This window comes from Hyla sarda, chromosome 8, assembly GCF_029499605.1.
Source record: "Hyla sarda isolate aHylSar1 chromosome 8, aHylSar1.hap1, whole genome shotgun sequence".
Classification (NCBI taxonomy): domain Eukaryota; kingdom Metazoa; phylum Chordata; class Amphibia; order Anura; family Hylidae; genus Hyla; species Hyla sarda.
In genome coordinates, this window is record NC_079196.1 from 76,956,735 (window position 1) to 76,984,364 (window position 27,630).

General features: G+C 43.2%; 1 protein-coding gene across 1 annotated transcript; it reads left to right on the forward strand.

Moving 5' to 3' along the window:
• The first annotated feature begins 6,314 nt into the window (after nt 1-6,314).
• Nucleotides 6,315-11,703, forward strand: LOC130284291 (uncharacterized). The gene is made up of 2 exons (XM_056534510.1): nt 6,315-7,906; nt 10,960-11,703. The coding sequence occupies exons 1-2, from the start codon at nt 6,496-6,498 to the stop codon at nt 10,968-10,970; spliced, it is 1,422 nt and encodes a 473-aa protein (XP_056390485.1). The 5' UTR covers nt 6,315-6,495; the 3' UTR covers nt 10,971-11,703.
• Nucleotides 11,704-27,630: the final 15,927 nt, after the last annotated feature.

Consider the following 27,630-nt stretch of genomic DNA (forward strand, 5'->3'; position numbering starts at 1 on the left):
AGCCGAGTAAGTGCCGATAACTCCACAGACACGCTGTGTGCACGCTCCCTCTGCACTGCAGACTGAGTATACAAATATAGCTTGTGACAGGGATGAGCGCTGGGACAGGGTGTCACCCCACCACCCCACCATTCTAGGGGGCAGCAATCTCGGGGGGGGGGGATAATTGCCCCGTTGTACCCCCCCCCCCCCCCCCCTGGATCCGCCACTGCATGGGTCAGGGGTGTGGAAATTTAAAAAAAACTACTTGTTCAAGGGACTAAAGCGGAACACAATCTACTTGTCCCTCAGGAAAATCCACTTGTCCCGATTCATAAAATAATTTCAACCAAAATAGTCTGATCCCCCCCACTAGACCACCAGGGATGGATATAAGATCCTTTAGACACTGCTGACAGCGGTGATCTAATGGGTTAATAGGTGATCGCAGTATGTCAGACTATTAGTGGCGGGAGAGCTGTAGCGCCTCTTACACCCGAGACAAGACCAGATAAGTCTAGATGTAACTTTTTGATCACCTTATAAAAAATTTCTCACATGAAGTGACCAAAAATGAGCAATTCTGGACTATTCTTTACATTTACAACGTTTACCATACGGTTTAATTAACGTTATATTTTAATAGTCTGGACATTTCCACATGCAGCGATATCACTTATGTTTATTTTTCTACATTATTTTTATTTAAAGAAAATTGGAAACTTATTAGGAAAGGGGCTTATTCACATATATACGCACTTTTTAAAATATTTTAATCACTATTTTTCAGTCTCAATAGGGACTTATGTGTTACTGGGGGGAGGGGGGGTGTTCTGCTTCTCCAGTTTATGTGGTGCATTTTGTGTCAGAAAATGCTGGAAGTTGCATTTAATTACTAGATAACTACAACTCCCAGCATGCCCTGATACAGCCTATGGTTGTGTGGGTGTTGCAGCATGTTCCACTGTATAGTAGGACAGTTAAGGTTATTGTAGGACATGCTGGGAGTTGTAGTTTTGGTTTGTGTCAGCTGCAGAGCCATAGGCTGTGTCAAGGAATAATGGGAATTGCAGTTAGTAACTACAACACCCAGCATGCCCTGATGCAGCCTATGGCTCTGCAGCTGACCCGAACCAAAACTACAACTCCCAGCATGTTACACTTTATAGTTCTACAGTTTAGGTTATGGTGTAACATGCTGGGAGTTGTAGTTTTGGTTCGGGCGTGTTTGTGTGCATCCGTGGGGCTCTTGGTTGACGGGTGAGTATGAAGGGGGCGGGATTCTGGGGGTGCAATATAGTGCGGGTGCCACTGAAAATAAATAAAATTAGATGGCACAACTGCCCTAATGCCCGACGTGACAGTCCGCTCCTATACAAAACATTCATGCATACACATATCATACATACACCAGCCACTGCCCCCATATCCCCATACACACACCCCCGCCACTGCCCCCCCCCACATCATACATTACATACACACATACACTCACACCATACATATACACCATACATATGCACACATCATACATAGGCCTGCTGCTGCTGCCCCCCCACATATCATACATTACATTACATACACATCACACAGACAGACATCATACACACATTACATACACATCACAAACAGACATCATACACACATTATACATTACATACACATCACACACAGACAGACATCATACACACATCACACATACATCACAAACAGACATCATACACACATTATACATTACATACACATCACACACAGACAGACATCATACACACATCACACATACATCACAAACAGACATCATACACACATCACACATTACATACACATCACACAGACAGACATCATACACACATCACACATTACATACACATCACAAACAGACATCATACACACATTATACATACAGACACATCACACACAGACAGACATCATACACACATCACACATACACTCACACCATACATATACACCATACACACATTATACATTACATACACATTACACACAGACAGACATCATACACACATCACACATACATCACAGACAGACATCATACACACATCACACATACACTCACACCATACATATACACCATGCACACATCACACATTACATACACATCACACACAGACAGACATCATACACACATCACACATACACTCACACCATACATATACACCATACACACATCACACATTACATACACATCACACACAGACAGACATCATACACACATCACACATACACTCACACCATACATATACAACCACCCTTCCTGCCGCCGCCTGCATTCTCGGCCTCCTCACCTGATCCGGCCATGAGTGGACATCAGAGCTGTAGTCACCGCCGGTGTGAGGTGAGATTTCCGTCCTCCCCCTCCCCCCTGCTCTGTGTTTTCCCTGTGCAAACTAGCAACCTCCCCGTGGTGGATTAGGTCCTGGGGAGACAGATCAGGGGGAGGGGGAGGGATAGAGCTGTGCACGGAGCTGTCTACATCCTTTCTCTCACCCTGCTGTGTCTTCTGAGCTCCGTCCATCCTCCAAGAGGGGAGGTAAGTGGACTCTATGTCAGCTGGAGGCCACCGCCCCCTCCATACACTCTGAGTGCCGGTGTGAGACTTCCATCGGCTCCTGCGCCTTACACCGACATTAAAGAAAAATAAGGGGGAAGTCTGTCTGTCCCTGCTCGCCCGATACAGGGCTAAATCTATGAACAATTCACCTGCCCGGCGCCCAAAACTACTTGTCCCGGGCGTCGGGCGATAGGATTTCCACATCCCTGATGGGTACACTATGTACCCCAGTATGCTATACAGCTGGCGTAGGTAAGTAGTGATGCTCTGCACCCTGTATACGCTATATATCACTCCTCACCTCCTTACACTCTGGACTGGGCCCTCTGCATCTGACCCATGGAGTGGTACCTGAAGGCAGTAAAAAAAATTGCCACAGGATCCAAAAATGATTGTTACCACACACCAGCAAAAACGCAAGAAAAAGAACACAAGAAAAACTGAAAAAATGCAGGAAAAAGCTGTGACCGTTCTTCTGGCGTTTTTGCTGGTGAACAAAAAACCTCAATGGAATCCAAGCCTCAAAGCAATAGAACAAAATCCCTATGTCCACTTTTCCTGTGAGGTGCAGCTCAGGTGTACTCTGTGTGGAGATTTTGAACTTTGCACAAAATTTATCATGTGCCTTGCAATTGCACCAAATTTAGACCAACCAAAACAATCTACAAAAAACATGTACCTACAACAATGATAAATTTCCCCCAATGTATATGTGTGATTGTGTATATGTAGCAGAGCCGAGTGTGTGATTGTGTATATGTAGTAGAGCTGAGTGTGTGATTTTGTAAATGCAGCAGAGCTGAGTGAGTGATCAGGTGTATGTAGCCAAGTTGAGTGTGTGCGTGGTCATGCTTATACATAATCACACATTCAGCTCTGCTCCATACACATGTCGCACACATGTTCTCCTCACATTTTCAAAGATCTCTTGTGCTGCTTTGAAAATATGTGAAAATTCATTTTCGCACCCCCAATTTTTTTTTTGCAGCCACATTGGATTTTTTTTTTGCACCAAATTTTACATCACAGAAAATTCTGGCGGAAACATCTCACAAAATATTCCATGGTTACTAGTGCCCAGTGATAACTGTATAAATAAAACATTTCTGAGCTTAAATGTGAGTGCAGGTGCAGTGACCAATAAAAAAAAAATAAAAAAAAAATAAATTATATATATATATTATTTTTTATTTTTTTTTAATGCCATTTTCAATAAGTTTATTTATTTTTTTTTTTTTTTATAATTACTTAAATAACATCTTTTCCCACAAAAACAAAGAAAAAAAACCCCAAAAACAGTAAAACTGCAACACAATTTCTGTGATTTCCGGTATGAAATTTTTTATGTAAACTGGACTCTCACCCCTTTGAAAATATCATAGTTATATAGTTAGTACGGTCGAAAAAAGACATATGTCCATCAAGTTCAACCAGGGAATTGAAGGGTAGGGGTGTGGCGCGATATTGGGGAAGGGATGGGATTTTATATTTCTTCATAAGCATTAATGTTATTTTGTTCCAGGAATGTATCTAATCCTGTTTTAAAGCTGTTAATTTTTCCTGCTGTGACCAGTTCCTGAGGTAGACTGTTCCATAAGTTCACAGTTCTTATGGTAAAGAAGGCGTGTCGCCCCTTGAGACTAAACCTTTTCTTCTCCAGACGGAGGGAGTGCCCCCTCGTCCTTTGGGGGGGGGGTTTAACCTGGAACAGTTTTTCTCCATATTTTTTGTATGGGCCATTAATATACTTATATACGTTTATCATATCCCCCCTTAAACGTCTCTTCTCAAGACTAAACAATTGTAACTCCTTTAATCGCTCCTCATAGCTAAGATGTTCCATGCCCCATATTAGTTTAGTCGCGCGTCTCTGCACCCTTTCCAGCTCCACAGTGTCCCTTTTATGGACAGGTGACCAAAACTGAACAGCATATTCCAGGTGAGGCCGTACCAATGCTTTATAAAGGGGGAGTATTATGTCCCTGTCCCTTGAGTCCATGCCTCTTTTGATACATGACAATATCCTGCTGGCTTTGGAAGCAGCAGCCTGACATTGCATGCTATTCTGTAGTCTGTGATCTACAAGTACACCCAGATCCTTCTCTACCAGTGACTCTGACAGTTTAATCCCCCCTAAGACATACGACGCATGCAGGTTATTAGTACCCAGATGCATAACTTTACATTTATCCACATTGAACCTCATTTGCCAAGTGGAGGCCCAGACACTTAGTCTATCCAAGTCATCTTGTAACTTATGCACATCCTCTATAGACTGTACCTTGCTACAAAGCTTGGTGTCATCTGCAAAGATAGAAACAGAGCTGTTAATACCATCCTCTATATCATTGATAAATAAATTAAACAACAGCGGTCCCAGTACAGAACCTTGGGGTACACCACTAATTACCGGGGACCAATCAGAGTACGAATCATTGACCACCACTCTCTGGGTACGATCCATGAGCCAGTGTTCAATCCAGTTACAAACTAAAATTTCCAAACCCAAAGACCTTAACTTACCTGTCAGACGTCTGTGAGGGACAGTATCAAACGCTTTAGCAAAATCCAGAAACACTATATCCACAGCCATTCCTCTGTCAAGGCTTCTACTCACCTCTTCAAAAAAGCAAATTAGATTGATTTGACAACTTCTATCCTTAGGAAACCCATGCTGGCTATCACTTATAATACAATTTTAAGGCAAGACAAAACGCTCCTATTATGCTTATATGACTTCTTTACTGACACAGCAGCAACCATATATTGTATATAATAAAAGAAAAAACGTTTTACATATGTAATGCATATAACCATGAAACCTAGGACGTAACCTAGTATGCTATATGGATCATCCAATCAGTCCACAGCCCAGGTAATAAAGGTAATCCACACACAGGTATCTTCCTCTTCTTTGCTGCTCAGCAGTTCAGATAAGTACTCTCTGTTATTTAAAAAATATTTTGTGCCTCACTTTTTCAAATTTGCTCTAATATTTCATTATTAAAAAATTATTATTTTTCATTACTTCTTAATTTAATTTATTTTATTACTTAATTATTATTTAATTTAATTTATTTAATTTATTTATTTCATTCATTTTATTTTGCTATAATCTTCTTTCAGTTCATACATATAATTGTCTTTTTCAAGACAATTTTTTCATATACTGTAATTCCGCCATTTTCTTCCTTGCTTTCATACTATATACTCAACAGTATAATGTTTCAGCATTAGCCTTCTTCTAAATTGATACATATACTTACCGCTGGGGGTTTTTCCACTAACCCCCGTTCTCTACATCTGGTCACCTTCATCCCGGCTTTGTCCCCTGTTAGTTCCCTCGGCTTGCGCCTTTCCTATTCTTCGCATAGCCGCCATCTTAGGTGCCGCTCGAGCGCGTCTCTCGCGAAATCTCGCGATACCCGGCAGTGAGGTGATCTCCTGTCAGGGTGAACGAGATTTCCGTCATTCTCCTCAGAGCGACGGAGCGAGTAGCAGCGCACAGTGACTTAGCGTTACATTGTTACCTCACAACTGTTCGCCATTATACTTTGTATCCTTTTCACTTTCCATTTTAAAAAATTTCTTTCTAGTTTCTCACCTACTGTGTTAGACTGCCATCTAGTGGCTGTAATATATATTACAAGCTGGGGGAAAAAACTTTTTCCTCAGCGTATTACCCCTCCATAACCAATTGACTTTGCCATAAATACAACTGTATATATGTATGTATGTGTGTAGGTTTGTATATAGGTATATATACATATGGGCATACGTATATATTAGTTAATTAATTTTTTCTCAATTTACAACTGCTTGATAATTATTTATTTAATTAATTAATATACTGGTGGATATTATTCAACATTATTGTTTTTTCCTTCACCCTTTCTCACAGTATATTTCTCTCATTGTATACCTACATTCTCTTTATTCTCAACATGTCTGAGGAAAATAAAACTGTATCTGATCCTTCACAGGATCGTATTCAAACAATGGTGGACGCATCTGTGTCCAAATCGGTTCAAGCAGCGATTGTCACCTTACAAGACACAATCACAAAATCCATGAACCTGGTTTTGGCACGTGCCACCCTTCAAAACCCCTCAGATTTACCACCCCGAACTCCATCTGACCAATACTGGTCGCCCAAAGAATCAGTCTCTGAACTGGCTAAGGGCTTTAAAGGACCTGGAAAGTCCAAATCAAAGAGACGACATTTGTCTGTTGATCCTTATTCCAAACCTACTAGATACACTTTAGAATCTCATACCCCCTCCAAATCACAGGCAAATGACTCCGTCCCTATAAGGGGAATTAACCAGTCAGATAATACTTCTTCCACCCTAGAAGAGGCTCACTCCTCTAAACGGAAAAAAGTGGACTTTAGATCCAAACCAGACTCCTTTAGAGAGTCCTCATCTGAAGATTCTGATCACTCAGACATTGAGGATGTGGACGATATTTTATATATCTCTGAGGAAGGTGGCTCAGACCATGACGACCCTGCTCTGCAGGACGACACCAAAACAGGTGATTCTAATGACCCCTTTTTCGATCCCTCATTGATTTATCACCCTCGGTCAGGGGAATGGTTACCTGAACCTAAGGTAGCTGAATATCTGGCTATGTGGGTATTTAAATCTCTGGACAAGGCTTCTAGGAGCAAATTAAAGTCAGAGTGCCCCCGCCCATCTCTCCCGCATAATTCTTCGGCCACCCCCGAGTTGGACCCTTTACTCAATAAATTTTTATTTAAGACGGGAAAGAATCCAAAGAAAGGGATCGACCGCAGCTTCAAGGCTTGCCAGGACAAACTTATGGACCTGCTAGGTCCATTAACCAAAATTCTCAATTTGGCAGAACTGGCTTCTAACTCAAATACTTCGGTGGATACCGAAACTCTGAAGGGATGGGCTCAAAGAGCCATATGCTTATTCGGCAATGCCAATGCCGCTCTCTCTACAGAGAGAAAGAGGTCTATTCTAATGAAAATAGACCCGCAGTTGACCAATTTGGCCTCTACGGAGCCACCTAATCCTACTAAAGGATTACTCTTTGGAGACGAGTTCATAAAAGAAATGAACAAATACGTGGGCCTGTTTTCGTCTTTAAGTAAGGCACAGGTCTCTATGAAGAAGGTCTTCTCTCAGAAGATTTTTGGAAAGGCTGGAAGAGGCAGGGGCCGCTCTTCCAGCCGCTCAACTCAGTATAGACCCCAATATAGAACCACATATAACCCACCACAACCCTCCTTCACTACACCCACCCCGACACCATTCTTCCCATACAGGGGCAGACCTTGGCGCGCACGAGGACAACGGGGTTACCCACGATCCAGACCATCTTCAGGTAAGACATGTCCAGTGTTCTTCCCTTCATATCCCATTAGGAGGGAGACTCCTACATTTTTTAACAAATTGGAGTATGATTACATCAGACTCCTGGATTCTAAACACAGTCAGGGGTTATCAAATAGAATTTGTTTCGCCCCCAATTCAAATGTCTCTCCCTCACCCGATCCAATTCTCCATGACAGACAAAGAACTCATAGATCTAGAAATCAAAGATCTCCTCTCAAAAAGCGCAATCACTCCAATCCCCTATCATTCTACAGGTTATCTCAGCAATCTCTTTTTAGTCAAAAAGAAAGATGGCGGTCACAGACCGGTCATCAATCTGAAATCCCTCAACAACCTGGTTGTATATCGTCATTTCAAGATGGAGGGAATTCACCTCCTAAGAGATATTTTAATGAAAGACGATTGGCTCGCCAAAATAGATCTGAAGGACGCTTACCTTACGGTTCCAATCCATCCTTCATCCCAAATTTTCCTTCAGTTCCTATGGAACAACCAAAGGTGGCAGTTCACTTGCCTCCCATTCGGCCTATCATCAGCACCTTGGTGCTTCACAAAACTTCTCAAACCGGTGATTGCATTACTCAGAGGTCGCGGGGTTCGCCTTATAATATACCTCGACGACATTCTTCTTATGGCTCAATCCAAGGAACTTCTATCTCTTCACACGGATTGGACTATGTCTCTCTTAACCCATTTGGGTTTCCTCATAAACTTCGAAAAATCAGTTCTTATCCCATCACAAGAAATCGAATTTCTGGGTTTTCTGATCAACACCCAATCAACTACCTTAAGTCTTCCATCCAGGAAATTAAAGACTATCAGGAAGGAGATTCGTCAAGTTCTTCGCAAGGACTTGATCTCCCTGAGAACGATAGCCCGCATAGTGGGTCTTCTGGCTGCTTCCATTCAAGCTATATTTCCAGCCCCCCTCCACTACAGAGCGCTTCAACGGTTGAAAATTCACCATCTAAGAGAGGGGCTGGGTTATTCAGACGACATCCGTCTATCTTCCGAAGCCAGAGAGGAACTTCTCTGGTGGCTCGTCCACATAGAATCCTGGAACGGAAAAGCGATCTTCCATCCAAATCCGGATTTAATCATAGAATCCGATGCGAGTCTTTCTGGATGGGGCGCTCATTGTGGACCTCTTTCGACCGGAGGGAAATGGTCTCCCTCGGAATCTACTCTACACATAAATTGCCTGGAACTCCTGGCAGGTTTCTTTGCTTTAAAGAGCTTTGCAAAGAATTCCTCAAATTGTTGCATCCTCCTTCGGATGGACAACATATCTGCTGTCCAATACATCAATCATCTGGGAGGCACGAATTCCAAAATGCTTGCAGATTTTGTCAAAGATTTTTGGCATTTCTGCTTGGACAAAAATATTGTCCTGAAGGCAGAATATATACCAGGGATTTCCAATTCCATAGCGGACTGGTATTCTCGTTATCTTACAGACAACAGCGACTGGAGACTTCATCCCCCAGTCTTTCAGAGGATCAATTCTTTATGGGGTCCTTTACATCTGGATCTCTTTGCATCACGACTCAACACCCAACTTCCTCAATTTTTTAGTTGGCGTCCGGACCCAGAAGCGCTGGGAGTGGACGCTTTCCTTCAATCTTGGCCGAGGAAGATCCTCTACGCCTTTCCACCTTTCAACCTTATCCCTCGGGTTCTATTTCAAGTTTTGATTCAGAAAATCACCCTGGTGTTAGTTACACCTCTATGGCCAACTCAATCCTGGTATCCTCAAATTTTAAGTCTCCTCATCGACTTTCCTCGTCTTCTACCAGCTTTCCCTCATCTTCTCCTAGACCCTCAAGGGAACTTTCATCCTTTGATCTTATCCAACCAACTACCTCTGGTTGCCTGGTTGATATCAGGCCAAACAGACCTTACTTCCAATTTTCTCAATCAACTAGAGACATATTATCAGATGCCTGGGCCCCGGGTACCAGAAAGGCTTACAGATCAGCCTGGGGATTATGGATTCGTTGGTGCAATCAACGGGATGTGGATCCCTTACATGCATCTATTCCCAATATCTTGAATTTTCTTTCTTTTTCATTTGATGAGGGTAAAGCTTACAGAACGATAAATCTCTACCGTTCTGCTATCTCATCAAATCACCCGCCTATTGACTCCATCCCTATTGGCAAACATCCTTTAGTATGCCAATTACTTAAGGGTATTCGATTCAGACGTCCATCTTTACCCAAATATTCAACAACTTGGGATGTCAATCTTATCCTACAAATGTTCACCACCTGGGAGGATAATGATTCTCTTTCTCTTAAACTCCTATCTTTCAAATTAACAGTTCTCCTTTGCCTTATCTCAATCAAACGCATTTCCGACATTCGTGCTTTAGACATAACACGTAGACAATTTACTCCTCAAGGGGTTCTTTTCTCTATTTTTCGTCGTACAAAAACCAACCTTCAATCTGTGTTCTACCCCTCTTTTCCATATCAAGATAAACTATGCGTTGTCCGTTGTCTGCACTCTTACGAATCTAAAACGGAATCTCTTAGACTTTCTTCTTCATCTCAATTACTTATCTCTTTTTGTAAACCCCACGCTCCAGTTACCTCAACCACACTTGCTAGATGGGTTAGACAGACCATGCAAATGGCGGGTATTGACATCACCAAATTTGGTGCTCATTCTACTAGGGGAGCAGTATCTACAAAAATTTTTCAATCAGGAGCATCCCTTTCAGATTTACTAAAAGCTGCCAATTGGTCCTCCGAGTCTACTTTTAAAACTTTTTATTTCAGACCCGAATCTCATGTTTCTATGGTATTATTATAATGTTATTATCATGCATATTTTATATGTTTTTAGACACATGATTGTATTTTATATCTAGCTTTAAACTAGCATAATAGGAGCGTTTTGTCTTGCCTTAAAATTGGGAATTTTCCTATCCATTGTGACGGAAAATTTGGATTTTAATAAAGACCAAACGCGAGTATTATCCCTCCCTTTTTGTAATACACCCATCCCTATAACTATTTTGTTCTTTATTTCCGATAGTGCAACAATAACCCATCAGTATTCTTCATCTGCAACCTCTTCGTATGGTGGATTTGAGGAGACTACGTCTTCAACGCCTCCGAACTTCGTTCCCTCGTTGTTTTCAGAAGTTTTCATGTTCATCGTCTTCAGTTCTATCTTTCGTGTCTAAGGTAGTTCTTCTACAGATTATCCAGTTCACAGCAAAGAAGAGGAAGATACCTGTGTGTGGATTACCTTTATTACCTGGGCTGTGGACTGATTGGATGATCCATATAGCATACTAGGTTACGTCCTAGGTTTCATGGTTATATGCATTACATATGTAAAACGTTTTTTCTTTTATTATATACAATATATGGTTGCTGCTGTGTCAGTAAAGAAGTCATATAAGCATAATACTCGCGTTTTGTCTTTATTAAAATCCAAATTTTCCGTCACAATGGATAGGAAAATTCCCAATTATCCCCTATGTATTCCTGTATGTAATCCCGTATAAATCCTTCAAACAATTTACCCACAATGCACGTTAGACTTACCGGTCTATAGTTTCCTGGAGAAGACCTAGTGCCCATCATGTAAAGCAGAAAATATACGTGGACACACCCACTTTTACAAAACTGACGTGAACGGTGTAAACCGCGGCACAAAGCTCTTTGAAATGTGTTCAATATTTTTTGCGCCAAAATTTTGGCGCAAAATTGATTTTTTTGTGCCGCAAAATTCTTTGAGAATCTACCCTCTGTGTACTTTATAAATATTTATAATTTTACTATTGTGCAGAGTTTTGTTCGGCGCACACTGCTGCTCCAGCACTTCTAGCTATGTGAGCAGTGCCGTGGAGGTAGAGAAGGCGTGCACGGTAGAGCCAGGGGGGGAGGGGGTTATATATTTGCGCAAAATTTATCAAACGACGTGCACAACTTTTGTAAATTGTGTAAAGGGGCAGATCTGTGTCTACAACAGACCCTAATGAGAAATCTCCCCCAATGATTCTATAAACTGGCGGTCGATAATGAGTATATAGTTTATATACATTTTTTGTGTAGAGGTTTTTTTTAATATAATTTTTAATAGGAAAGAAATAAAAGACATTTTTGAAAAGGTTTCCAATCTCAGTTTTCGTTACTCAATAAAAAAGATTTACACCATTTTCTGAACAATATAATTTCAGTAGTATGTACCGTATATAAAGTATACAAAAAATAAGGTTGCAGCAGCAGCTCTCTTTGTCAAAAAAATCGAGGCTCTTAGCGCACTTTTTGATCAAAACGTGTCCCCATCCACCACACGGAGGTGGCCTCTTGTCGGATGAGACCCTAACATGCCTAATCCACTCACCTCTGCTGGGCATATGGCCTCTGACATGCAGGATCCTTTTATATTATGCATGTTTTGTGTATATCTATGTATCTATCTATATATATATATATATATATATATATGCATTGTACTATATGCACTATATCTCTGCACTTTTTATATCTTTTGTATATGTATGTATTGTATTGCATGCTCTATATATTCCTGCACTCTTCAGGCACTGCTCCTATCCATTTGGATTTAGTATACATCATTCCTGCACACTAATCAAGATTCATTTACCGTATTTTTCGCCGTATAAGACGCACTTTTTATTCTCCAAAACGGGGGGGGGGGGGGGGGGGGGGGGGGGGGAAGTTGGTGCGTCTTACACGGCGAATACACACACCTATCGCGGCGGTACCGGTGGCCATCAACGGCCGGGACCCGCGGCTAATACAGGACATCACCGATCGCGTGATGATGACGGCGACGGAGAGCGTGGATCCCAGGGAAGAAGACGTCCGGAGCGTCGGGGATACCACGGGGACGCGGCGACAGCGAAGGAGCGACATCCAGGGCAGTGGTGACGGGTCCTGGGGGGGGGGGGGGGGGTTAAAGTTCATTTCCCTCAGTCTGCCCGTTCCTAGAAGTCGGGCAGAGCGGGGGATGATGAGTGCTGTGGGGGGGGGGGGGGGGGGGGGTGATGGGGTGGCCCACGGCACATACCTGGGACCGGCGGCAGGCACAAGTGGAGGAGGCAGCTGTGGCATCAGATGCAGCAGTGAAGATCGCTGTAATGTGATCTTCACTGTTGCTTCTAGGAGTTTTAAAACTACAACTCACAGCATGCCCAGCCTTTGGCTGTCTGGGCATGCTGGGAGTTGTAGTTTTGCAACATCTGGAGGGCCACAGTTTGGAGACCACTGTGCACTGGTCTCCAATCTGTGCTCTTCCAGATGTTACAGAACTACAACTTTCAGCATGCCTAGACTGTCTGGGCATGCTTGGAGTTGTAGTTTTGCAACAACTGGAGGCACACTAGTTGGGAAGCATTGTCTGTTTCCTAACTCAGTGTTTCCCAACCTGTTTGCCTCCAGCTGTTGCAAAACTATAACTCCCAGCATGCACTGACAGACCATGCATGCTGGGAGTTGTAGTTTAGCAACAGCTGGAGACACATGGGTTGCGAAACACTGAGTTAAGTAACAAACTGTGTTTTGCAACCAGTGTGCCTCCAGCTGTTGCATAACTACAACCCCCAGCATGATCGGACAGCCAAAGGGCATGCTGGGAGTTGTAGTTTTGCCCGTCCCCCATGTGAATGTACATTCACATGGGCAGGTGTTTACAGCAAGTTTCCTTGCTGTAAACCCCTGCCCTTGTTACATAAACCCCTGCCCTTATTATGTACCTTGAGGGGTGTAGTTTCCAAAATAGTATGCCATGTGGGGGCTTTTCAGCTGTTCTGGCACCATAGGGGCTTCCTAAATGTGACATGCCCCCCAAAAATCCTTTCAGAAAAACTCACTCTGCAAAAACCCATTGTCGCTCCTTCCCTTCTGAGCCCTCTACTGCGCCCTCCGAACACTTGACATACACATATGAGGTATTTCCTTACTCGAGAGAAATTGGGTTACACATTTGGGGGGATTTCTCTCCTTTTACCCCTTGTTAAAATTCAAACACTGGGTCTACAAGAACAGGTTAGTGTAAAAAATTGAGATTTTGAATTTTCTCCTTCACTTTGCTGCTATTCCTGTGAAACACCTAAAGGGTAGACAAACATTCTGAATGTCATTTTGAATACTTAGAGGGGTGCAGTTTTTATAATGGGGTCATTTGTGGGGTATTTCTAATATGAAGACCCTTCATATCCACTTCAAAACTGACATGGTCTGTGAAAAATTCCGATTTTGAAAATTTTGTGAAAAACTGGAAAATTGATGCTGAACTCTGAAGCCCTCTCATGTCTTCCAAAGTAAAAACATGTCAACTTTATGATGAAAACATATTATATTGTATATAATATAATAATATAAAGATATCTCCCGTATGATGCAAACATAAAGTAGACATATTGTATATGTGAATCAATATATAATTTATTTGAGATGCCTATTTTCCTTACAAGCAGAGAGCTTCAAAGTTAGAAAAATGCAAACTTTTCAAATTTTTCATAAAATTTTTGAATTTTTCACAAAGAAATGATGCAAGAATCGACAAAAATTTACAACTAGGATAAAGTTGAATTTGTCACGAAAAAACAATCTCTGAATCAAATTCATAAGTACAATCATCCCAGAGTAATTAATGCTTAACCTCTTAAGGACTCAGGGCGTAGCCCGGTGTGAAAAACGGGGTCACACCGTGTCGGTCCCGGCTGCTAATCATAGCCGGGACCCTGGGCTAACAGCGCGCAGCATCGATCGTTGTGCCACACGCTGTTAACCCTTCAGACGCGGCGATCAAAATTGAAGCCACGTCTGAAAATGAAAGTAAACGCTTCCCGGCAGCACACTAGGGCTGATCGGGACATCGCGATAAAATTGCTATGTTCCGATCAGCTGGGACGCAGGCGGAGGTCTCCTTACCTCTCTCCGCGGCGTCCGATCGTCGATTGGTTGCTCCAAGCCTGAGCTACAGGCTTGAGCAATCGAGCCCCTATCTGACTGATCCGTGCAAAGCTATGGCTTTGCAGGGATCTGCATAGGAGATCAGTGTGTGCAGTGTTATAGGTCCCTATGGGAGCTATAACACTGTAAAAAAAAGTGAAAAAAAGAAGTTAACAAAGGTCATTTAAAAGGGGTACTCTGGTGAAAACCTTTTTTCTTTTAAATCAACTGGTGGCAGAAAGTTAAACATATTTGTAAATTACTTCTATTAAAAAAATCTTAATCCTTCCAGTACTTATTAGCTGCTGAATGCTACAGAGGAAATTCCTTTTTTTTGGAACACTGATGACATCATGAAGACAGTGCTCTCTGCTGACATCTGTGTCCGTTTTAGCAACCATGCTGCCTTGCAGTGCTGGAGACTTGGATTCAAATCCCACTAAGGACAACAATAAATAAAGTGTTATTATTATTATAATAACGTCAGCAGAGAGAACTGTGCTCGTGATGTCATCAGGAAGTACAGGAAGGATTAAAAAAAATTTAAAAGTAGTAATTTACAAATATGTTTAACTTTCTGCCACCAGTTGATTTAAAAGAAAAAAGGTTTTCACCAGAGTACCCCTTTAACTCATTCCCTAATAAAAGTTTGACCCCTTTTCCCATTAAAAAACGAAATAAACATATGTGGTATCGCTGCGTGCGAAAATGTCCGAACTATAAAAATATATTGTTAATTAAATCGCTCGTTCAATGGCTTACACGCAAAAAATATTCCAAAGTCCAAAATAGTGTATTTTTGGTCACTTCTTATATCATGAAAAAATGAATACAAACATGGTACCGATAAAAACTTCAGAACACGGCGCAAAAAATGAGTCCTCATACCGGCCTGTATGCAGAAAACTAAAAAAGTTATAGGGGTTAGAAGATGAGAATTTTTAACATATAAATTTTCCTGCATGATGTAGTTATGATTTTTTTCCGAAGTAATACAATATCCAACCTATATAAGTAGGGTATCATTTTAACCGTATGGACCTACAGAATAAAAATGATGTGTTGTTTTTACCAAAAAATGCACTGCGTAGAAACGGAAGCCCCCAAAATTTACAAAAGGAAATTTTTTCTTCAATTTTGTCGCACAATGATTTCGCCGTTTCGCCGTGGATTTTTTGGTAACATAACTAATGTCACTGCATAGTAGAATTGGTGGCACAAAAAATTGAATAGGTGCAAAATTGAAAGTGTTATGATTTTTAGAAGGTGATGAGGAAAAAATGAAAATGCAAAAACGGAAAAATGCTGAGTCCTTAAGGGGTTAAAGTGACAGTGGTCAGATCTGCAAAAAATGCTCTGGTCCTTAACCCCTTCAGGACGGAGCCCATTTTGGCCTTAAGGACCAGAGCATTTTTTGCACATCTGACCACTGTCACTTTAAACATTAATAACTCTGGAATGCTTTTAGTTATCATTCTGATTCCGAGATTGTTTTTTCGTGACATATTCTACTTTAACATAGTGGTAAATTTTTGTCCATACTTGCATCTTTTCTTGGTGAAAAATCCGTAAATTTGATGAAAAATTTGAAAATTTAGCATTTTTCTAACTTTGAAGCTCTCTGCTTGTAAGGAAAATGGATATTACGAATACATTTTTTTTGGTTCACATATACAATATGTCTACTTTATGTTTGCATCATAAAATTGACATGTTTTTACTTTTGGAAGACACCAGAGGGCTTCAACGGTCAGCAGCAATTTTCCGATTTTTCACAAAATTTTCAAACTCAGTATTTTTCAGGGACCAGTTCAGGTTTGAAGTGGATTTGAAGGGTCTTCATATTAGAAATACCCCATAAATGACCCCATTATAAAAAGTACACCCCCCAAAGTATTCAAAATGACATTCAGTCAGCGTTTTAACCCTTTAGGTATTTCACACGAATAGCAGCAAAGTGAAGGAGAAAATTCACAATCTTCATTTTTTACACTCACATGTTCTTGTAGACCCAATTTTTGAATTTTTACAAGGGGTAAAAGGACAAAATGTTTACTTGTATTTGTAGCCCAATTTCTCTCGAGTAAGCACATACCTCATATGTCTAAGTGTTCGGCGGGCGCAGTAGAGGGCTCAGAAGGGAAGGAGCGACAAGGGGATTTTGGAGAGTACGTTTTTCTGAAATGGTTTTTGGGGGGCATGTTACCTTTAGGAAGCCCTTATGGTGCCAGAACAGCAAAAAAAAAACACATGGCATACCATTTTGGAAACTAGACCCCTCGGGGAATGTAACATGGGATAAAGTGAACCTTAATACCCCACAGGTGTTTCACGACTTTTGCAAATGTAAAAAAAAAATAAAAAATTTTACCTAAAATGCTTGTTTTCCCAAAAATTTTTTATTTTTAAAAAGGGTAATAGCAGAAAATACCCCTAAAAGTTTGAAGCCCAATTTCTCCCGATTCAGAAAACACCCCATATGGGGGTGAAAAGTGCTCTGCTGGCGCACTACAGGTCTCGGAAGAGAAGGAGTCACATTTGGCTTTTTGAACGCAAATTTTTCTCTGTGGGCATGCCGCATTTAGGAAGCCCCTATGGTGCCAGGACAGCAAAAAAAAAAACACATGGCATACCATTTTGGAAACTAGACCCCTCGGGGAACATAACAAGGGGTTAAGTGAACCTTTATACCCCACAGGTGTTTCACAACTTTTGCATATGTAAAAAAAAAAAAATTTTTTTTACCTAAAATGCTTGTTTTCCCAAAAATGTTACATTTTTAAAAAGGGTAAAAGCAGAAAATACCCCCCAAAATTTGTAACACAATTTCTCCCGAGTACGGCGATACCCCATATGTGACCCTTAACTGTTGCCTTGAAATATGACAGGCCTCCAAAGTGAGAGCGCCATGCGCATTTGAGGCCTAAATTAGGGATTGCATAGGGGTGGACATAGGGGTATTCTACGCCAGTGATTCCCAAACAGGGTGCCTCCAGCTGTTGCAAAACTCCCAGCATGCCTGGACAGTCAAAGGCTGTCCGACAATACTGGTAGTTGTTTTGCAACAGCTGGAGGCTCCGTTCTGGAAACAGTGGCGTACCAGACGTTTTTCATTTTTATTGGGGAGGGGGGATGTGTAGGGGTATGTGTATATGTAGTGTTTTTTACTTTTTATTTTATTTTTTGTTAGTGTAGTGTAGTGTTTTTAGGGTACAGTCGCACGGGCGGGGGTTCACAGTAGTTTCTCGCTGGCAATTTGAGCTGCAGCAGAAAGTTTGCGGCAGCTCAAATTTGCAGCCAGATACTTACTGTAATCCTCCGCCCATGTGAGTGTACCCTGTACGTTCACATTGGGGAGACATCCAGCTGTTGCATAACTACAACTCCCAGCATGCCCGTTGGCTGTTGGTGACTGCTGAGAGTTGCAGTTTTGCAACAACTGTAGGCACACTGGTTATGTATCACTGAGTTTGTGACCTAACTCAGTGTTTCACAACCAGTGTGCCTCCAGCTGTTGCAAAACTACAACTCCCAGCATGTACGGTGCATGGTGTACGGTGACTGCTGAGAGTTGTAGTTTGCAACAGCTGGAGGCACACCGGTCGTGAAACACTGAGTTAGGTAAAAAAAAAACTCTGAGTTTCCCAACCAGTGTGCCTTCAGCTGTTGCAAAACTACAACTCTCAGCAGTCACAGACAGCCAACGGGCATGCTGGGAGTTGTAGTTATATGCACCACTACAACTCCCAGCATGCACTTTAGCTGTTTGTGCAAGCTGGGAGTTGTAGTTATACAACAGCTGAAGGTACACTTTTCCATAGAAAGAATGTGCCTCCAGCTGTTGCAAAACCATAAGTCCCAGCATGCCCATAAGGGAATGCTGGGAGTTGTGGTGGTCTGCCTCCTGCTGTTGCATAACTACAGTTCCCAGCATGCCCTTTTTGCAGGCTGGGAGCTGTTGCTAAGCAACAGCAGGAGGCTGTCACTCACCTCCAACGATCCAGACGCTGCAGGTCAGTCCCGCCGCCGCCGCTGCTCCTGGGGCCACGATCCCAACATTAACGCCGGGGATCGGGGTCCCCAGCACCCGGGGTGCCCGTCCCGCACCCGCTCACGTCCTCCAGAAGAGGGGCGGAGCGGGTGCGGGAGTGACACCCGCAGCAGGCGCCCTGATTGGTCGGCCGGTAATCCGGCCGACGAATCAGGGCGATCGTGAGGTGGCACCAGTGCCACCTCACCCCTGCAGGCTCTGGCTGTTCGGGGCCGTCAGAGACGGCCCCGAACAGCCAGTAATTCCGGGTCATCGGGTTACTGGAGACCCGATTGACCCGGAATCGCCGCAGATCGCTGGACTGAATTGTCCAGCGATCTGCGGCGATCGCCGACATGGGGGGGCATAATGACCCCCCTGGGCGATATGCCGGGATGCCTGCTGAACGATTTCAGCAGGCATCCGTCTCCGGTCCCCAACCGGCTAGCGGTGGGGGCCGGAATTCCCACGGGCGTATGGATACGCCCTCGGTCCTTAAGGACTCGGGATGCAGGGCGTATCCATACGCCCTATGTCCTGAAGAGGTTAAGGCCAAAATCACCTCGGTCCTTAAGGGGTTAAAATTATGAAATATGGTCATAAAAATATTAATTATGAAAAATTATCATTAGGCAGGTAGTACCCCCAAATTAGACCCCCCCATTAGACAGGTAGTAGCCCCAAATTACACCCCCCCAGTAGACAGGTAGTACCCCCAAATTAGACCCCTCCCCCAGTAGACAGGTAGTACCCTCAGATTAGATCCCCCCCAGTAGACAGGTAGTACCCCCAGATTAACACCCCCCCCTCCCGCAGTAGGCAGGTAGTACCACCAGATTAACCCACAAGTAGGCAGGTAGTCCCCCCAGATGAACTCCCCAGTGGGCAGTTTGTACCCCCAGATTAGACCCCCCCCCAGTAGGTAGGTAGAACCCCCTGATTAGACAACCCCCACCCCCGGCTGGTACCTTTTTAGTTGCCGGGGATTCAGGGCAGCACCTTCCCCTAGATAAGAGCAAGCACAGCTACACGCGTAATGATGCTCGGTCACGTCACACTCTCAGAATACCTGGGGCCGGCGTCAGAACGTAGGCCCTTGAGTTCTGGGAGCGTGACGTGACCGAGCGTCATTACGCGCGTAGCGGTGCTTGCTCTTATCCAGCCTGGCCCACAGGGTAAGCGGCTGAAATGGGATATTTCCTGGTTGACAAATAGGCCAGTCCGGCCCGTGTTACTGTACAGGGCAGGAGGACGGCCCAGCCTGCGGCCCTGACAGGTATTATAAAGATATGCAGGTTCATGAACTATTTCTCCCGTGTCTATCTTCCGTCACAAAATAACGGCCGTTATTAATAACGGGCTATAACGGGTTAAAACGGCTATTAGAAAAACCCCATAGACTATGAAGGGATTTTCTAACGACAGTATAGGATTTTGTAACTGACGTTTTCAGCTGATTTTCAGACGGAACTTCGTACGGATGTTTAAAAACTGAGAATTTTGTAGGGTGAAAGAAGCCTCACAAACACAATGATATATATAAATGAATATCAATTAGATATCATTAGTAAGAAAGCATTACAAGCTTATTAGTTAATTGACTATAGTAGAACAATACAATTGAGTAGGAAGTAACTTGTTACAACATAAGCTACTTTGGTTCGGATATCGTATACAGACTATCTAGAGCAGTGATTTCCAACTGGGGTGCCGCGGGATTTTGACGGCAAATATTTTATTTTTTTATTCACCAGCCTGGCCTGCGCGTCTGAAATTTATGGCGCCGCAGGGGGGAAGGGAAGTATGTGTGCGCTTTGCTGTGCGTGCACACATATCGCAACCCCCTGCATTCCTCTCACCCTGCGGCCCAGTGAGTGAGTGCACTGGCGGTGCTCTGCCGGATTACCGTGCCGGTGTAGTGCCCCGTGCCCCAGCATCCCCCTCCCCCCCTAGCGGCCCAGTGAGTGAGTGCACTGGCGGTGCTCTGCCGGATTACCGTGCCGGTGTAATGACCCGTGCCCCAGCGTCCACCCCCCTCCCATTCCCAGCGTCCCAGTGAGTGAGTGCACTGGCGGTGCTCTGCCGGATTACCGTGCCGGAGGAATGACCCGTGCCCCAGCGTCCCCCTCCCCCCCCCCCAGCGTCCCAGTGAGTGAGTGCCCTGTCGGAGCCCTGAGTCGCTGCCCTGCCGGAGAGGGGAGGAAGGTGGAAGCTGCGCCTGATTACTGTGCCAGTGTAGTGAAGAAAAATGGCAAAAAGGTACTGTACCCTTTCCTACCCTCTGTTACCCCTTCTTAACCCCGTCCACCCCCCCTCACCCCTGTCATCCATGTCCACCCCCTGTCTATCCCTGTCACCCATGTCCACCCCTCCCTGTCCACCCCCCTGTAACACATGTCTACCCCCCTATTCACCCCTCTATCCCTTTGTCACCCCTCTTTTATCCCCCATGTCATCCTTGTCCACCCCCGTTATCCCTGTTCACCCCCATATCTCCCGTGTCCACCATCCTGTCATCCATGTCCACCTTGGCCACCTCTGTCCATTCCTCTGCAACACATGTTTCCCCCCCCCATCCACCCCTCTGACCACCCCCCAGTCTACATCTGTCACCATTGTCCCTCCACCCTAATCACCCCTCTGTCCCTCCTGTCATCCATGTCCACCTTGGCCATCCCCCCTCTGTCACCCATGTACACTCCTCTACCCCCCATTCCATAGACTTGCATACGGGGGGGCGGGGGGGGGGGGGGAGAGGTCATGATACTCTGGCCCCTGTTTGTGAGCTGGCACCGCTGTGTGCAGCTCAAACAGGTGGGTGGCGAATACAAGATTGCGGGGGTCCCCAGCGGCGGGACCCCCATGGGGAGACATCATATCCCCTATCCTTTGGATAGGGTATAAGATGTCTCAGGGCCGGAGTACACCTTTAAGATGTTAGCCGAGCTTTCTTACAATCTTACTGAGGAACCTTCTGACAATATTTTACCATTTCTTCTCACACTGTATGGTCACTGCAATTCTCTGTAAAGACGAGGTTACTCATTCCATTAACCCCTTAAGGACCCGGGCTTTTTCCGTTTTTTCATTTTCAATTTTTCCTCCTTAACTTAAAAAAATCATAACTGTAAAATTTTTTCCTAAAATTCTATATGATGGCTTATTTTTTGCGTCACCAATTCTTCTTTGTAATGACATTAGTCATTTTACCCAAACATCTACATTGAAACGGGAAAAAAAATCAATGTGCGACAAAATTGATGAAAAAAAACTCTATTTTGTAAGTTTTGGGGGCTTCCGTTTTTACGTAGTACATTTTTTGGCAAAAATTACACCTTATCTTTATTCTGTAGGTCCATACGGTTAAAATGATATCCTACTTGTATAGGTTTGATTTTGTATCACTTCAGAAAAAAATCCTGACTACATGCAGGAACATTTATACGTTTAAAATGGTCATCTTCTGACCCCTATAACTTTTTTATTTTTCTGTGTTCAGGGTGCTATGAGAGCTATTTTTTTTGCGCCGTGGACTGAAGTTTTTAGCTGTATCATTTTTGTTCTGATCAGGCTTATTTATCACTTTTTATTCACTTTTTTGTGGTATAAAAAGTGATCAAAAATGCGCTATTTTGGACTTTGGAATTTTTTTGCGCATACGCCATTGAACGTGCGGTTTAAAAAGCAGTATATTTTTATAATTCGGACATTTCTGCACGCGATGATACCACATATGTTTATTTTTATTTACACTGTGTTTTTTTTATTCTTGGAAATGCCGGGTGATTCAAACTTTTATTAGGGGAAGGGATAATTGAAAGGGTTAATGATTTTTTTTTTTTACACTTCTCTTATGCAATATTATAGCTCCTACAGGGCGGGCTATAACATTGCATTAACTGATCTTTACCACTGATTGATGCATCTCCATAGGAATGGATCAATCAGTGTTTTTGGCGATTGGATGCTCAAGCCTGGATCTCAGGCTTGAAGCATTCATTCGGCGATCGGACAGCGCAGGAGAAGGTAAGAAGACCTCCTCCTGTGCTACAGCTGTTCGGGATGCCGACATTATACCGCGATGATCCCGAACAGCTCCCTGAGCTAGCCGGGCACTTTTACTTTCGTTTTTAGCTGCGCGGCTCAGCTTTGAGCGCGCGGCTAAAGGGTTAATAGCGCGCGGCACTGCGATCAGTGCCGCGCGCTGTTAGATGCGGGTCCCGGCTTCACTATGATGCCGGGCCCACCGCCATATGATGCGGGGTCCTTAAGAGGTTAAAGTGGTACTCCAGTGGAAAACTAGATTTATTTTTTAAATCAACTGGTACCAGAAAGTTTAACAGATTTGTAAATTACTTCCATTTAAAAATCTTAATCCTTCCAGTACTTATAAGATGCTGTATGCTCTAGAGGTATTCTGTCTGACCACAGTGCTCTCTGCTGACATCTCTGTCCATGTCAGGAACCGTCCAGAGCAGGATAGGTTTGCTATTGGAATATGCTTCTGCTCCAGACAGTTCCTGACATGGGCAGAGGTGTCAGCAGAGAGCACTGTGGTCAGACAGAAAGGGAATTCAAAAAGAAAAGAACTTCCTCTGTAGTATACAGCAGCTGAGAAGTACTGGAAGGATTAGGATTTTTTTTATAGAACTAATTTCCAGTGGAATACGCCTTTAGGGGTGTGAAGTTCTTTATGGGAGAAGCACAGTTACTTATGAGTGTCCATGGGAGGTTATGCCTTATCTTTATGTCTACCATGCTACTGTGGTGTCCCAGTAAAGGTACATTGTGTCAAGGTATTTTAGGACCTGTCAGATTGAGACCTCCAGTGTCCTGGGGGCTCCCCTGCAGGGACTCAACCATTTCTAATCTGTATTTGCGCTGTTATAATTTAGCAATCCGTAAATAGGTGTCTGTAGCTTTAAGTATGTTGCCTAGCAACCTCAGGCTTAGTTAGGGTATGTGAGAGTGGAGGACTGAGGGCTAGACTGAACTTTTGTGTAAGGTGTTATATTATGTTATCACTTGTATGTAACTTTATTGTAAATCCTAAAGGGGATACAGACAACTCTATGATCCACAGCTGCCTGGCCAATGGGCTTTAGTTCAGCCTTCCCTTATAAAGGGTGGCATTTCCTGTGAGAGGAATAGAGGAGGAGTAAAGCAATTCATTCAGTTCAGAGTACAGAGTGAAGAATCCGCAGAGGAGTGAGAGCAAAGATGAGAGAGAGAGAGATAAGAAAAGCATGAAGTAACCCCAACTAATATCAAGCCTTTACTTCAGCCTTGATCAGAGAATTCCTAAAGGACAATTCATTATCTTTCGGCGAAAAGCCACAAATCTACCGACACTTCAGTAAGTGACTTTGATCTCAAACCTAATATAGCGCAGACCTAAAACTCCTAGTCCGGCCGTAAGAGCCAAGCATATATGCAATATCAAGTCCAGGCACTGCAAGCTGTGTGGTCCTCTAGAGACTGTCTGTTAAACCTTTGGGAGACTTTGGTTGAGCGCTGTGGAGATTGTACCACCTATCTTCAAGTTAGTAAAGCCTCCGTTAAACTGCAACCTAGTGTGGAGTCAATTCTTTCCTTGCTAGCCTGTGGGGAGACGGAGTTCCCTGGACCTGTAGTACCCCGGGAGATACCAAGACTACAGTGGCTTCACGCGACATTAAGGGTTAATACCATCCGACCCTGGGTTCATAACCCCCCCCAAGAACCAAGTAGCTAACCCCAGCATAGTGGCGGTCACGGGTTTCACTCGTGGTTACCACACTACCAACCAAAAGAGTACAGTTTGTGTTGGTGGAAAATGCACTGAGCAATGGGGCAGTCAACGTGGTGGAACCTGGAGGCCTGTTTGTCTGTCAGTGTTAAGGTTTCTGCCAGTGGGCACGTCAGAGAGAGCACTGGTAACCAGATAGGACAGGGTGAGGGACAATCAAGGGCCAGCTATCACCAACAGACCACTGCAGACAGTGAACATTAGAGAGGAAGAAATGTGAGGAGGGGGGTCAGCAAAATGTGCAAGAACCCCTTGAATTGACAGGTGCCCTCCATACAAAAAGCTTATTTGTTGCAATGCCAAGAAATCTTACATTTGTGTTAACCATTCGGGTCTTATATACGAAACATTTAAAGGGGTACTTTTTTTTTATCAACTGGTGCCAGAAAGTTAAACAGATTTGTAAATTACTTCTATTAAAAAATCTTAATCCTTCCAGTACTTATTAGTGGCTATATATTACAGAGAAAATTCTTTTCTTTTAGGATTTCAATTCTTTCATGACCACAGTGCTCTCTGCTGACACCTCTGTCCATTTTAGGAACTGTCCAGAGCAGCATATGTTTGCTATGGGGATTTTCTCCTGCTCTGGACAGTTCCTGACATGGACAGAGGTGTCAGCAGTGGGCACTGTGGTCATGACAGAAAAGAAATCCAAAAAGAAAAGAACCTCTGGAGAATACAGCCACTAATAAGTACTGGAAGGATTAAGATTTTTTTTCAATAGAATTAATTTACAAATCTTTTAAACTTTCTGGCACCAGTTGACTTAAAAAGAAAAAAGTCCACCAGAATACCCCTTTAACCCCTTAAGGACCCAGCCATTTTACACCTTAGGACCCGGCCATTTTTTGCACATCTGACCACTGTCACTTTAAACATTAATAACTCTGGAATGCTTTTAGTTATCATTCTGATTCCGAGATTGTTTTTTCGTGACATATTCTACTTTAACTTAGTGGTAAAAATTTTTGGTAACTTGCATCCTTTCTTGGTGAAAAATCCCAAAATTTGATGAAAAATGTGAAAATTTTGCATTTTTCTAACTTTGAAGCTCTCTGCTTGTAAGGAAAATGGATATTCCAAATATTATTTTATTTTATTCACATATACAATATGTCTACTTTATGTTTGCATAATAAAATTGACGAGTTTTTACTTTTGGAAGACATCAGAGGGCTTCAAAGTTCAGCAGCAATTTTCCAATTTTTCACAAAATTTCCAAAATCACAATTTTTCAGGGACCAGTTCAGGTTTGAAGTGGATTTGAAGGGTCTTCATCTTAGAAATACCCCACAAATGACCCCATTATAAAAACTGCACCCCCCAAAATATTCAAAATGACATTCAGTCAGCATTTTAACCCTTTAGGTGTTTCACAGGAATAGCAGCAAAGTGAAGGAGAAAATTCACAATTTCCATTTTTTACACTCGCATGTTCTTGTAGACCCAATTTTTGAATTTTTACAAGGGGTAAAAGGAGAAAATGTATACTTCTATTTGTAGCTCAATTTCTCTCGACTAAGCACATACCTCATATGTCTATGTAAAGTGTTCGGCGGGCGCAGTAGAGGGCTCAGAAGGGAAGGAGCAACAAGGGGATTTTGGAGCGTACGTTTTTCTGAAATGGTTTTTGGGGGGCATGTCCCATATAGGAAGCCCCTATGGTGCCAGGACAGCAAAAAATACCCATGGCATACCATTTTGGAAACTAGACCCCTTGAGGAACGTAACAAGGAATAAAGTGAGCCTTAATACCCCACAGGTGTTTCACGACTTTTGCATATGTAAAAAAATTTTAAAAAATTTCAATAAAATGTGTGCTTCCCCCCAAATTTCACATTTTTGCAAGGGTTAATAGCAGAAAATAGCCCCCAAAATTTGTAACCCCATCTCTTCTGAGTATGGAGGTACCCCATAAGTTGACATGAAGTGCACTATGGGCGAACTACAATGCTCAGAAGAGAAGGAGTCATATTTGGCTTTTTGAGAGCAAATTTTGCTCGGGGGCATGTCGCATTTAGGAAGCCCCTATGGTGCCAGGACAGCAAAATAACCCCCACATGGCATACCACATTGGAAACGAGACCCCTTGAGGAACGTAACAAGGGGTACAATGAGCATTTACCCCCCACTGGTGTCTGTCAGATCTTTGAAACAGTGGGCTGTACAAAATTTTTAATTTGCGCAGCCCACTGTTCCAAAGATCTGTCAGACACCAGTGGGGTGTAAATTCTCACTGCACCCCTCATTACATTCCGTGAGGGGTGTAGTTTCCAAAATGGGGTCACAAGTGTTTTTTTTTTTTTTGCGTTTGTCAAAACCGCTGTAACAATCAGCCACCCCTGTGAAAATCGCCTCAAATGTACATGGTGCACTCTCCCTTCTGGGCCTTGTTGTGCGCCCCCAGAGCACTTTGCGCCCACATATGGGGTATCTCCGTAGTCGGGAGAAGTTGCATTACAAATTGTGGTGGGCTTTCTTCCCTTTTACCTCTTGTCAAAATGAAAAGTATAGGGCAACACCAGCATGTTAGTGTAAAAAAATTTTTTTTTTTACACTAACATGCTGGTGTAGACCCCAATTTCACCTTTTCATAAGGGGTGAAAGGAGAAAAAGCCCCCCAAAATTTGTAAGGCAATTTCTCCCGAGTACGTCGATACCCCGTATGTGACCCTAAACTGTTGCCTTGAAATACGACAGGGCTCCGAAGTGAGAGAGCGCCATGCGCATTTGAGGCCTGAATTAGGGATTTGCATTGGGGTGGACATAGGGGTATTCTACGCCAGTGATTCCCAAACAGGGTGCCTCCAGCTGTTGCAAAACTCCCAGCATGCTTGGACAGTCAACGGCTGTCCGGCAATACTGGGAGTTGTTGTTTTGCAACAGCTGGAGGCTCCATTTTGAAAACAGTGGCGTACCAGACGTTTTTCATTTTTATTGGGGAAGGAGGGGGG

Coding starts and splice junctions, on each gene's coding strand:
- LOC130284291 (XM_056534510.1), top strand. CDS start 6,496: ATGTCTGAGGAAAATAAAACTGTATCTGATCCTTCACAGGATCGTATT.